We start from the raw sequence: 14,232 nt of genomic DNA, 5'->3' as shown, positions 1-14,232 counted from the left end.
AATGATTATCTATTGAAGAGGTAGAGCATAGGGAAGTTCTGTCTGTACCTTATCAAGTATTTCTCTGCTCTCTTCCAATCCTGGCCTCTTGCACATCCCCGATTTTTGTCTCTCCACCACTGACCTTCAGCTGCTAATGCCTTAAACTCAGGAATTTCCTCCCGAATCTCCACCTCTTTACATGTCTCTCCTTTAAAATGTTCCTTAAAACCTACCTCTTTGACCAAAAGTTCAAATATGTGTCCTAAAATCTCCTTAGATAGTTCAATGTCAATTTTTATTTACTGATGCTGCTGTGAAGTACCGATTGTTCTACTCTTAAAGGTGCCATATAAATGCAAGTTGTTGCTTGTCCATTTTGTTGAAGGTTGTCTCAGAGTTGAACCGTCTTAGTCTCAATTCCTTCTCTCTGCCTTTCTTTCAGCATGTGACCTGATGAACCAAGGCATTTTGGCCCTCGTCAGCTCCATTGGCTGCATGTCAGCTGGGTCCCTCCAATCCTTGTCAGACGCCATGCACATCCCTCACCTCTATATACAAAGAACGACATCTGGATCACCAAGGAGTGGCTGTGGCCTCAGCAGGAGCAGCAGGAATGAAAACTACACTCTCTCTGTCCGCCCGCCAGTGTATCTGAATGAAGTTATACTCCAAGTAATCTCAGAATTTGCCTGGCAGAAGTTCATCATTTTCTATGACAGTGAATACGGTAAGTAGTTACGTAGTTAGTAATATAATAAAGTTTCAGTTCATTTTAATTATTACAGATATCACCACCATATGCTGGGAGGTTTGATTATTCCGGTTTAACGGATTGATAAGGACAGGGCACGTGAGTTTGAAACGTGTAGGATTAGGCTGGGTGCTGGCCTTTTTTTCCCTCCATTCTTGGGATTTGAGCATCATTGGCAAGATCAGCTTTTATTGCCCGTTCTTAGTTGCCTCTTGAGCATGTAGTGGTGAGTCACCTTCTTGTCCACTGCAGCCCATGTGGTGTATGTACACCTACAGTGCTTTTAGGGATGGGGTTCCAGGATTTGGATTGGGGGAGAGTGGAGTTTAGTAAAATAAGGCCGGATCTGGCCAAGGTAGACTGGGAACAGTTACTTGTGGGCAAATCTACAGAGGAACAGTGGGGGTGGGGGTGTTGAAAAAGGAAATGGGGAGGGTACAGGTTCAACATGTTCCCTCCAGGGTGATAGGAAGGAGTAACAAGCCTAGAGAACCATGGATGACCAGAGATATTCAGGTTATGATGAGAAGGAAAAGAGACTTTTAGCAGGTACAAGGGAAGCAAATCAGCAGAGGCATTAATGGAGTACAGACAGTGCAGGGTGGAGCTTAAGAAAGCAAATAGGACAGCAAAGAGGGGATATGAGAAAGCTCTGGCTGGTAAAATTAGGGAACATCCCAAGATATTCTATAAGTATATCAATGGGAAGAGGATAACCAGGGAAAGAGTAGGGCCCATAAGGGACCAATAGGGCAATCTATGGGTGGAGCCAGAGGACATCGCTATAGTGTTGAATGAATGCTTCATGTCTGTCTTCACCCAAGAGAATGAGGATGAAGGTATCGAACTCAGGGAGAGAGACTGCGAGGTTCTTAAGCAAATTGATATAGGGAGTGACAAGGTATTGGAGGAGTTGGCAGGCATTAAAGTGGACAAATCTCCAGGTCTGGATGATTTGTGTCCCAGACTGCTGAGGGAGGCAAGGGAGGAGATTGCAGGGGCTCTGACCCGAGTTTTTAATTCCTCTCTGGCCACGGGGGAGGTGCCAGAGGACTGGAGGACAGCTAATGTGGTTCTGCTATTTAAGAAGGGTTGTAGAGATAAGCCAGGGAACTACAGGCCAGTGAAATCAGGGATAGTCAGCATGGCTTTGTCAGAGGGAGGTCATGCCTAACAAATTTGATTGAATGTTTTGAGGAGGTGACCAGGTGTGTAGATGAGGGGAGTGCAGTTGATGTAGTTTATATGGATTTCAGCAAAGCCTTTGACAAGGTCCTACATGGGAGACTTATAAAGAGGCACATGGGAAACAGGGTAATTTGATAAGGTGGATTCAAAATTGGTTTAGTTGTAGGAGACAGAGGGTGGTGACAGAAGGATGCTTTAGTGACTGGAAGCCAATGTCCAGTGGCGTACCACAGGGATCTGTGCTGGATCTCCTATTATTTGTCATTTATATAAACGATATAGATGACTATGTGGGGGGTAGGATTAGTAAGTTTGCGGATGACACAAAGAGTGGCCGGGTGGTTAACAGTGAGTTTGAGTGTCTTGGGCTACAGGAAGATATAGACAGGATGGTCAAATGGGCAGAAAAGTGGCAGGTGGAATTTAACCCTGAAAAGTGTGAGGTGATACACTTTGGAAGGAATAATTTAACAAGGAAGTATTCAATGAACGGCATGGCACTAGGAAGTTCTGAGGAACAAAGGGACCTTGGTGTGTGTGTCCATAGATCTCTGAAGGCAGAGGGGCACATTAGTGGGGTGGTGAAAAAGGCATATGGGACACTTGCCTTTATCAATCGAGGCATAGATTACAAAAGTAGGGAGGTCATGTTGGAGTTGTAGAGAACCTTGGTGAGGCCATAGCTGGAGTAATGCATGCAGTTCTGGTCGCCACATTACAGGAAGGATGTGATTGCACTGGAAGGGGTGCAGAAGAGATTCACCAGAATGTTGCCTAGGATGAAACATTTAAGTTATGAAGAGAGGTTGGATAGACTTGGGTTGTTTTCGTTGGAGCAGAAAAGACTGAGGGGTGACCTGATCGAGGTGTACAAGATGATGAGGGACATGGACAGGGTGGATAGGGAGCAGCTGTTCCCCTTAGTTGAAGGGTCAGTCACAAGGGTGCATAAGTTCAAGGTGAGAGGCAGGAGGTTTGGGGGGGGATGTGAGGAAAAACTTTTTTACCCAGAGGGTGATGACGGTCTGGAATGCGCTGCCTGGGAGGGTGGTGGAGGCGGGTTGCCTCACATCCTTTAAAAAGTACCTGGATGAGCACTTGGCACGTCATAACATTCAAGGCTATGGGCCAAGTGCTGGTAAATGGGATTAGGTAGGTAGGTCAGGTGTTTCTCATGTGTCGGTGCAGACTCAATGGGCCGAAGGGCCTCTTCTGCTTGTGACTCTGTGATTTTGTCCCAATGACAGTGAAGGAGCAGTGATTTAGTTCCAAATCAGGATGGTGTGCGGCTTGGAGGGGAACTGAAGGTGGTGATGTTTCCATGCACCTGCTGCCCTTGTACTTCCAGGTGGTAGAGGTTTGGAAGGTGCTGTTGAAGGAGCCTTGGTGAGTTGTTGCAGTGCATCTTTTAGATGGTAAGCAATGTGCACCTATAATGGATGGAGTGAAAGTTTAAGATGTTGGATGCTGATCAGATGGGCTGCTTTGCCTTGGAACGTGTTGAGCTTCTTGTGTGCTGGTTGGAGCTCATCCAGGTAAGTGGAGAGAATTCCATCACTTGTGCCACGTAGAAAGTGGACATGCCTTGTGGAGTCAGGAGGTGAGTTATTAGTGCAGAATTCCCAGCTTCTGACCTGCACTTGTGGCCACAGTACTTATAAAGCTGGTCAATAGTAATCTCTAGAATGTTGATAGTGGGGGATTCAGCAATGGTAATGCCATTGAATGTCAAGGCCAGATGGTTAGATTTTCTTTTTCTGGAGATGGCCTTTGTCTGACATTTGTGTGGTGTGTATGTTACTTGCCACTTATCAGCCCAAGCCTGAATGTTGACCAGGTCTAGTTGCATGTGGGCATGGGCTGCTTCAGTGTCTGAGGGATTCTAAATGGTCCTGAGTGTTGTCCAATCGTCAGTGAACATCCCCACTTCTGTTCTTATGATGGAAGGAAGGTCATTAAAGCAGTTGAAGATGGTTGGGCCTAGGGGGCCACGACTCTGATTCACTCCTGCAGCAATGTTCGGGGGCTGTGAAGATTGATGTCCTCAACCACAACGATCTTCCTTTGTGTTAGATATGCCTCCGACCAGTGGAGAGTTTTCCTCGATTCTATTGACTCCAATTTTTCTAGAGCTTCTTGATGTCAGACTTCGTCAAATGCTGCTTTCATGTCAAGTGCAGCCATTCTCACCTCACATCTGGAATTCAGCTCTTTTGTCCATGCTTGAACCAAGGTTGTAATGAGATCTGAAGCCAGATGGCCCTGGTGGAATACAAACTCAGCATCGGTGAACAGGTTATTGCTGTGTAAGTGCTGCTTCATAGCGCTGTCAATGATACCTTCCATCACTTTGCTGATGATCAAGAGTAGACTGATGGAGCAATAATCGGTCAGGTTAGATTTGGCCTACTTTTTGTGGATGTGACATACCTGAGTAAGTTTTCAGATTGTCAGGTAGAGGCTAGTGTTATACCTGTACTGGAACAGCTTGGCTAAGGGCACATCTAGTTCTGGAGCACAAGTCTTCAGTACTACTGCTGGAATGTTGTCAGGACTATGGCTCCACCAAATCCAGTTTTTTCACCTGTTTCTTGATATCATGTAGGGATATAATGTGAACCTCAGGAATGCATTATCACCTGGGATGGTGGGTGCTGACTCTGCCTTTAAGGTTTGTACTTTATTCTTTCATGGGATGAGGGCATCACTGGCAAGGCCAGCATTTGTTGCCCATCCCTAATTCCCTTGAACTGAGTAGCCTGCTAGGCCATTTCAGAAGGCAGTTAAGAATCAGATGTGGGTCTGGAGTCACATGTAAGCCAGACCAGGTAAGGATGGCAGATTTCCTTCCTGAAATGGACCATTAGTGAACTGATTTTACAACAATTGCAGATAGTTGTCAGTTCCAGATTTATTAACTGAATTTAAATCCCACCAGCTGGTGTGGTGGAATTTGAACCCATGTTCCAGAGAGTTAGCCGGGTCTTCTGGATTACTAGTCCAGTGATATCACCACTATACCACCATCTCTTCTCTTCTCTTCCCTTCCCCCCTTTCCCACCACCCATCGCGCACCCCCCCACCCCCCACCGACCCCCACCGTCTCCCCGACCTGCCTGACCCCAAAAATAACTGGACTGCTTCCTGACCTGGGCAGGGCCCACATCATATGGAAGAGAAGTATCTTAATTGACGACAGTTGGTTCATGAGCTCTCCTGAGTTGATTTTGATCCCCTGAGGGGGTCAGAGAGAAATCTTCCAGAGAATTTTTTGCCTTATCGGCCCTGGGTTTTTTTTTTCTGTTTTTTTTTGGCTCTGCCCAGAGATTACATGGCGGTGGATTTGGGGAACACAAGTGTCTAGTCCTGATGCTCCAGCCATCATGGCATGGGGGCAGCTAGAAAGACCAGCTGGCCTTTTCCTACCTATCAATTTTGTATGTTGGAATGTTATAAACTAAAATGGTACCCCAGTGACAACCATACTTTTCATTCATGTCATTATGATATGAGACACAGGAACAAATGAAAGGTAATTAAGTATGAGTATTTATTGGTCTATGAGGGATATAGCTGTGTATTGACGATCGCTATAGATTAGCAATCCAGATGGTTGGAAGTTCAAATCCCACCAGGCAAGTTATGAAATTGAACTTAAATCCTAAAGATAAAGCTCTCAAATTTAAGTTCCCTTGATAATTCAGTTGATAAACTCAGAGGACAACTGAGCCAAGCACACTAGAAAGTGCCAGCTTTTACTCCCAATATGTGCTGAGTTAGTGCTGATCTAAGTCAGGAGCTTTACTTTAACTTGTCTCAGTGTACCATCTATAGTGGGAAAATTAACCAGGGTTCCAACTCCTGGTCTCCATTCAGTGACCCCTATTAGAAATGACACACATGTGTCTATCTGCAAGAGTACAAGATTGGGTGAGCTTGTGATGACTGACAGTCTACCAACACTTGCTGTGTTCTTAAAGGAAGAATGGTCATTTGGGTGGCATTGTATGGGATTACCGTGCCCCAACAAGAGGGTCAAAGCCTTGAGAAGAAAGGCAAGGGAGAAAAATAGAACAAATCCACTCAAATGCCAATAGTTTGAATATTCTAAACTGAGGAATAAATGCCTCTCTGAATTGGAGTGGATGGAATCGAATTCTGGTGAGTCCCCGATGTCTCAGTGCCGCCCCTGAACTGCTGCCATCTTGCCCGTGAAACCACAGTGATCCTCCAGATGCTGCTACTATTTCTTCTGTAGCCAACTCGCAATTCCATCTTCATCGCTATCATGATCATTTAGACGCTATTGGTACTTCACTCCCCGGCACAACACTTCCCAAAGCCACCGCTACTTATAATTCATCTGTTCTCAAGACATTGAGGTTGCTTGAAAGGTCGGCATTTATTGCCCATCTCTAGTTGCCCTTGCAAAAGTTGGTGGTGGCCCTTCTTTATCAACCATTGAATTGTTGAGGATGGACACAGCCAAGTGGATTGCTAGGCCACTTTAGAAAACAGTTTTATGTGTGATTGTGAGGCCAAATCTGACAGCTAGTTACCTTTCCTCAGTCAGTTAATTCTCTCCCCTCAGTCAACATGTTGGGTTCATATAACAAAACTGATTTTTGAAAAAAACTAAACCTATTCACCAGCCTAGAAATTGAATCATGCAACACTCATTTCTTAGGCTCTGATTGGACGCCAAAATGGCAGGGAGATGCATATGCACTGTCACGGACAGAATGTGTTTGCTTTCTTACTGCCTGAAATCAGCATGTTTCATGCAGAAAGAGATATGTCTTTTCTTACCCTTGGCGTGCGTATTCCAAGCTAATAATTCAGCAGCAAATATTTGTGAGTTTCAAATAAAGAAGGTGATTTATTCTCACTCACTTACTCCAAATGAAGGCCATGTCACACATTCGGTCTCACAAACTCACACGCACACAAAGATTGAAGACAGGGATAGATAATGCACTTTTATAGATTACAGTTAATTCAGTCGTTGATTTATGATTTCCATTCTCCCACATGGCAGGTCCATGGTTGCTTGAATGGGTTCAATGATTTAAAATTGAAGTGAGGGTCTTGTAAAGCGAGGGATTCACAGCAGGTTGCAAAGTTTCTCGGATATCTAGGACGTTAGTTCTCAAGTGAACTTTGAAACTGGAACAGGTTAAGTAATTTGGCTGCATGATGACTTGCAGGGAGTTTCAGAGTCTGGTTCGCAGGCTGGCTGACTACTGTTGGTTCTTAAAAGGCAAAGATGGCACAGCTTTTCTCTGCGGCTGTTTTGTCAGTTTTGTCAGCCTGCCCTGATCTCTGAGTTTTTAGATAAGACTCATTATTTCAAGCAGGTTTCAATCGCAAGATCAATACTGGCAATCAATTAACCAGAATGGTTTGATAATCCAAAACCATCACCACACAATAGGAGGTAGATAGTGGTCTTTCATGATTAAGTTGTGGATAATTGGTCTCATCAGCTTTCTTTTGCTAAGTTGCAAACCTGGAGACATAGGACTGAATAATATGGAAAGCTCAGCCACCACCCCCGGGGAGTAAAGCTGGTGTGAAGCCGACCTGTTCCACACCAGCCCACTATGCACCCATAATGCACTGTGAGGGGCTTCACAGGGGCCAAGTGGGGCTTCCACCCACTGCTGCAGAGGAAGTCTCACGCGCTGGAGCTAACAGTCAGTCCTGGCAGCGCCAAGAGCTCATTAGTAGGCACTGCCTGGACTGCAAGAAGATGCCAGAGAAGGCCCAGGGCTGCCTGAGGCCAATAAGTCCAGGGTCTTGGCCAGGAAGAGTTTCAGTTGGTCAGGGAGGGAGTTGGGTTGAGGCTGGAGGATGGTTAGGAAGAAAGGGGGAGTTTGATCTTAGGTCGGCCACCAACCCCCCCCTCAACCACCCCACCCCACCCCCCCACCACCACCCCCGATCCGCAAAGGGCAGCCGCTAAAGATTGAACCCCACCCCGTTCCTTCTCATACTTTGAACGTTCCAGTGAATAAATTGAGCTGCAACCACCTGCTCAGCTGCCCATGCCAAACGTTTTATGGTATGAGCAATGTATTATCAGCGTCAATTGGCTTGGTAACAAGTGGATGGTCATAGCTTGGCATAGGAGGCATGAAGGGCCAAAGGGGTGGGTGGGGGGTATGATGTGGCATGGATGGGGCATAGCGAGTGTGTGGGGGGTAAGGGTTGTAAGGGGTAAGGGCGGAAAGGCCTTTGTGTTTTTAGTTAATCTGAGACAAAGTCGCACAGCGCCAAGGCGGCCGTTCGGAGGCAGCCCGCCCCCAAACCCAGCAGCCCCTGTGGCTGCCTCCAAACGTCTTCCCAGGTTGACCGGCCCTGTCCCAGCCCATCACCGGCTCTACCCCCGGCAATGAAGCTTCTGTCTTTATCAACGCTTTCTCCCAAGGCGGGCAACTGAGCCGAGAATTTTCCCAACCCCCACTACCCGTCTCGAGGGTGAGAATTTAAGCCTACCACTCCATTGACTCCGCGTTTTGAGTAATTTTTGAACAAAGGCAGGTGTGAATCTCACAGGTAACATTCGTCTTGATGCGTTCATTCCAAGGAAGGGACCTTATTGGCCAGAATTCTACACTCCCCCTCCAGTGGGGTTCTGAGGTGGTGAGGGGGTTCGGGGAGGCAGAGTGAAATTGCACGGACAGGATCCCCTCTGGGTTCCCGCCTGCTCTCACATCACAGTGATTTCACACTGGGGTAGGCAGGCCCTTGGATGGGAAGCCCACCCTTGCCCCAATTAAGGCCCTTAAGTGGCCACTTAAGGGGCGTTTCCCACCCAGCCTCAACTTTTAGGCTGGTTGGCGGATGACAGCTCAGGGGTGGTGTGGGGGGATGGTGGTTGAAGGCTGGAAATGAAGGGAGTTAGATCTCGGTGGGGGGGTGGGGGGGGCATCTCTATTAGTCCTCCTGACTGGAAGTGCACCCTCCTTAAGACCCAGTGACCTGCAGACCTCACACACCCCCGGCCTTTTCCCCTGGTTGCCAATTGCACCCCCCCCTCGCAATCCCCCAGGCCTTCCCTACCCTCCCCCCGTGGACTCCTGACACTTGGCTTCGGCTCAGAAAGCTTCTTGCAGTGTTTCTTCTGGCCACTGCAGCGCTGTTCCTGGAGGCACTGGAGAGCTAATGCCCAAGCCGGTTGGGCCAGCAGCTCTCTATGGTGGGACTTCCTTGCGAATGAGGGGCAGTACTCCTGTCTATTGCTAATCAACGCTCGCTAGAGCGTAAAGTGGCTGCAAGTGATGTGTCCCTCACCGATTCCTTGGATGGCAGGGGCTGAGTGCCCACCACCCTAAACATTCTGGCCGTAGTTATTCAATTCAGAACTTTTTGGAAGCTTGATTGTCCGAGTTGAATAAGCTAAGGTCATCTGGCCCCTTGGTTGCTATCTTAACGGTTCATCTGTGTCCATTTTAAACAACCAAAAGACAGTTCCAGAAGCTTCCATATGAGCTCTGTCCATATGCAAAGTTATTAATCTGTCATGACTTTACTGGACATGACAGCACAGGCTTGTATCAACTGCTAAATTGGATAACAGAAAAGATTTCCATTTATGTAACACCTTTCATGACCACTGGGCTGGCCAATGAAGTACTCTTTGAAGTGCAGTTACTGTCCTGACCTAGCAAACATGTCGGGTCAAAGTGCACCCAAAATGGATGCTCCCAAATGTCAGAGCTACCAAGTCTGGGAGTTAGATACATTTTTTTTTTAACTCATAGTATTTACTCCTCTACCCAAAGACCAGTCTTGCGTAAATGTGGACATGGCAGCCAAAACCATGGTCTCGTTCAAAACAAAACCTTGTAAGTTTGAATCGGCGGCTTGCCAAACACTCTCGCAGTGTATTTATACTCACTTGGTTTGCTGCCAAGTCCCAGTACACATCTTGGCTTTGATGTAATTCAGCAAACATCTAATAAATACAAGTTTGACTTCTAAATATTCCTTCTGTAAAACCTTTAAATCCAGAGTTACAGAAAAGTATGAAAATGTGTTAAGGAAGCTTATTTTAAATTATTTTTCTAATTGAACACTGGTAGATAATCGCCAAATACAACTTGCCTCCTTACGCTTGTGTCAGCTTTATTCCTGTACTGGATAATAGACATAAAATGATAATGAGCAAGATTCTACAATCCCACATTCTTAGAAACAAGCATCAAATTGCAGAGTTTCCCCTATTGTTTGAATGATAGGATTAAAATTAAATTACAGTTTTCCAATGACCTGGATGCATGGTTAATATTGAGCTCCACAGAGTAGGGTGGTTGCAGGTTTGATCTTCACAGTGTTAGCCAATGTCCAAAGGGACTGTGGATGGTGTTGAAGATAAGGGGAAATAACAATCCATCATGACTGTTCATGTTGCTTGCTGTGGCTCTGAGTAGCGCTCAAGCCTCTAACTCAGAAGGTTGAAGGTTTGAGTCTTACTGCAGAGTTTTGAGCACAAAAATCAAGGCTGATGCTCCAGTGCAGTGCCAAGGGACTGCTGCACTGCTGGAGGTGCTGCCTATCAGATGAGACATTAAACTGAGGTCCTGCTCTCAGGTGGATGCAAAAAAAAATCATGTGATGCTATTTTAAAGAAGAACCGGAGAGTTGTCCCTGGTGTCCTGGACAATATTTATCAATATATCGACATCACAAAAGCAGATTATGTGACTAATATATCATGTTGCTATTTGTAGAGCTTGCTTTGAGCAAATAGGCTGCTCTATTTGCTGCTTTACAGAAGCAATTATACTTTGTTGGCTGGGAGGGGTTTTGGGCAACCTAAGATTGTGAAAAGCGCTATATCAATGCAAGTCCTTTTTTTTTGTACCTCTCATGTTTCCCATCCAGTGAATTCATGTATCAGCTGTGGCTCAGTGACTAATGCTGTTGGTTTTGAGTCAGAAGGCTGTGGTTTCAAATCCTGTGTGAGAGTATCAGGCATATGACTTCTGCTGATACTCCAGTGGAGTGGTGCTGTCTTTGAATGAGGTGTTAAACCTCAGCCCTTCCTTCCCTCTCAGGCAGATGCAAAAGTGGCACTATTCTGGACAAGAGCTGGCAGAGTTCTCCCTGGTATGCTGGCCAATATTTATCCCTCAACCAACATCACTAAAAACAGATTATCTGGCCTCATTACTGTTTGTAGGATATTCTGTGCTCAATTTGGCTGCCTTGCTTCTTACATTAAAACAGTAAATACACTTCAAAAGCACTTCATTAGCTGTGAAGCACTTTGGGATGTCCTGAGGTCATAAAAGGCAGGATAGAAATGCAAAATCTTTTCCTCCTTTGTCACAACAGAAGTGGGTTCAGTCGTGATTCCCCATCCCTAAAGAGAAGTTATACCCTGTGGTGTGAGAGCGCAGAACAAGGGGGCATAAACTTAAAGTTATAGCTAGGCTGTTCAGGGGTGATGTCAGGAAAGACGTCTTCACACAAAGCAATGTGGAAACCTGAAACTCTCTTGCCCAATGTCAAAACTGAGTGTGATCAATTTTTTGATTGGCAAGAATGTTAAATGCCACAGAACCCAAGTGGGTAAATGGAGTTAATATACAGTTCAGCCATGATCTGACTGAGTGGCAGAACATGCTCGAGGGACTGAAAGGTTTAGACCTACTCCTGACATTGCTGGCTGTTGAAGTTCAGGCATGAAGAATAAACCCATAGGATCAGTTATTGGAAACTTCAGTCAGCCACAGAACGGTATGGCTCAGTTATGAAATGGAGGGGGCAAAATATAACTGCAGGCTGGATTTGTTCTAACAGCTCTAGTAGCTTTGTACAACTCTTTAGGGGTAATGATTTTCATTGATAAATAGCGCTTAGTTTTATAGAGCTCCTGTTATTTGAAAGTTTTTTTTCCCCCAGAAAGTGGTCATTTCACATGTTTTCAAAGATAGGCATGGTCGAAGAAGATATTACAAGTCAATACATTCACTTCTGCCTGAAGGTATTAAGTCAATAACTCCTTGCTTCCTTCAACAATTTTTCTCACTGCAGTCTGATCTGTGAGATGGTGCGTGCTATCTGACAATCTATCTTCGACTGGGATTTGCAAGGCAGCATTTGAGGTGATAACCCATTGCCAGCTGTAATTTTACCATCCGTTTAATAAAGTACAGGAAAAATGAGTTCAGATGCAGAAGTCATATTGACTTGTAGATAAGACTTGCATTTATATAGCACCTTTTATAACCTCAGCACAACTCAAAGAACTTTATAGCCAGTGAAGCACTTTCAAAGTGCAGGAACTGTTGCAAGGTAGGATAGACAGCAGATCATTTGCACAAAGCAAGATCCCACAAACGACAATGACTAGATAATCTGTTTTAGTGATGTTTATTGATGAATCATCATGGGCCAACGCCTGCTCTTCTTCAGTATATTGCTCTGTGACGGTTTATTTCCATCTGAGAGGGCAGACGGGGCCGTAATTTAAGGTCTCATTTGGAAGAACATAAGAAAAAGGAGCAGGAGTATATCACTCGGCCCATCGAGCCTGCTCTGCCATTCAGCAGGATCATGACTGATCTTGGGCTTCGACTCTATTTTCCTGCCCACTCCCCAAAACCCTTAACTCCACGAGAGGCAAAAATCTGTCTATCCCAACCTTTAATGTATTCAACGATAGAGCATCCACAACCCTCTGGAGTAGAGAATTTCAAAGATTCATAGCGATTTGAGCAAAGAAATTTCTCCTCATCTCAGTCCTAAATGATCGACCCCTTATCCTGAGATGGTGCCCCCTGTGTGTTAGATTCCCCATCGCCCACCCTATCAAACCCCTTCAGAATTTTGTAGGTTTCAATGAGATTGCCTCTCATTCTTTTAAACTCCAGAGAACATAGACCCAATTTACTCAGCCTCTTATTATTGGGCAACTCCGTCATCCCAGAGACTAATCTAGTGAACATTTACCATACCGCCTCCAATATCCTTTCTTAAATGTGGGGACCAAAACTGCACGCAGTACTCATACGAACATACGAACAAGGGGCAGGAGTAGGCCCCTTGAGCCTGCTCTGTCATTTAATAAGATCACGGCTGATCTGATAGTAACCACAAATCTGCATCCTGCCTACCCTCGATAACCCATCACCCCTTCGCTTACCAAGAACCTATCCACCTCTGCCTTAAAATTATTCAAAGACTCTGCTTCCACTGCCTTTTCAGTAGGAGGGTTCCAAAAACTCATGACCCTCTGAGTGAAAAAATTTCACCTCATCTCTGTTTTAAATGGGTGACCCCCTTATTTTTAAACAGTGACCCCTAGTTCTAGTTTCTCTCAAAAGAGCAAACATCCTCTCCATATCCGCCTTGGCGAGACCCCTCAGGATCGTATCTGTTTCAATCAAGTTGCCTCTTACTCTTCCAAACTCCAGTGGATACAAGCCTAGCCTATCCAACCTTTCCTCATAAGACAACCTGTCCATTCCAGGTATTAGTCTGGTAAACCTTCTCTAAACTGCTTCCAACGCATTTACATCCTTCCTTAAATAAGGAATACTGTGCACATGTAGTAACTATAGTTCTGATAAACATATGACTGTAGCTTTAAGAATAATCCTGTGTTGTAAGATCACATGATCTGTGTAGCCCAATCAGTTAGCAGCACGGGGAACCTCTAGGAGAGAGTTCTCCTTCAGTTATAAACTTAGATGAACTGCAGATATTAGATGTAGCTACTATTGCTGTCTTGTATATAAAGTTCAATGTTTCCACCAAGAAAACCTGCCCAGAAAATCAACTCCGTAACAAACTGGCGATGAGGATAAATCCGATCCAGTGCTGTTCCAGCGATTGTGAGCATCTAAGATAATTAAAAAAAGAGAAGATATACATACCAGGATGCCTCAGTTTGGCAGAATCAATCACTTTGAACCAGCCACAGATGACTGGGAAGTAAGTTGACAAACCCAAATAACTCTTCAGACAGGATTTCCAGAAAGACATGTGAATCTTAGGCCCTGTTCAGGCCATGCTTTAAGATCATGCCAATATCACTAAACAGGTATCTGAAAAAATTGATCCCTTTACGTGTTCACATGAAGAGGTGGAGCGGGGGGAATGATGCTAACTTTGGTTGTTGGTGCAAAAGGGGCAATTTTGAATTAGCCAACCACTGTACTCACACTATTTTACTTTATAGGGAGGCAATGGTGTAGTGGTATTGTCGCTGGACTAGTAATCCAGCGTAATGCTCCTGGGACACAGGATAATGCTCTGGGGACCTGGGTTCAAATCCCACCAATTGGAATTTGAATTCA

General features: G+C 45.2%; 1 protein-coding gene across 1 annotated transcript in view; it reads left to right on the top strand.

Annotated features, from left to right (window-relative positions):
- Window positions 1–14,232, top strand: part of grid2 (glutamate receptor, ionotropic, delta 2) — a 995,712-nt gene that overhangs the window by 643,808 nt on the left and 337,672 nt on the right. Inside the window, exon 3 of the mRNA XM_041192382.1 lies at window positions 425–709. Within this exon, the coding sequence (XP_041048316.1) occupies window positions 425–709 (285 nt within the window). The remainder of the gene's footprint in view (window positions 1–424; window positions 710–14,232) is intronic.

This window comes from Carcharodon carcharias, chromosome 1, assembly GCF_017639515.1.
Source record: "Carcharodon carcharias isolate sCarCar2 chromosome 1, sCarCar2.pri, whole genome shotgun sequence".
In the NCBI taxonomy this organism is placed as follows: domain Eukaryota; kingdom Metazoa; phylum Chordata; class Chondrichthyes; order Lamniformes; family Lamnidae; genus Carcharodon; species Carcharodon carcharias.
The sequence above is the reverse complement of the archived record's forward strand: the minus strand, read 5'-3'. Positions and strand labels throughout refer to the sequence as shown.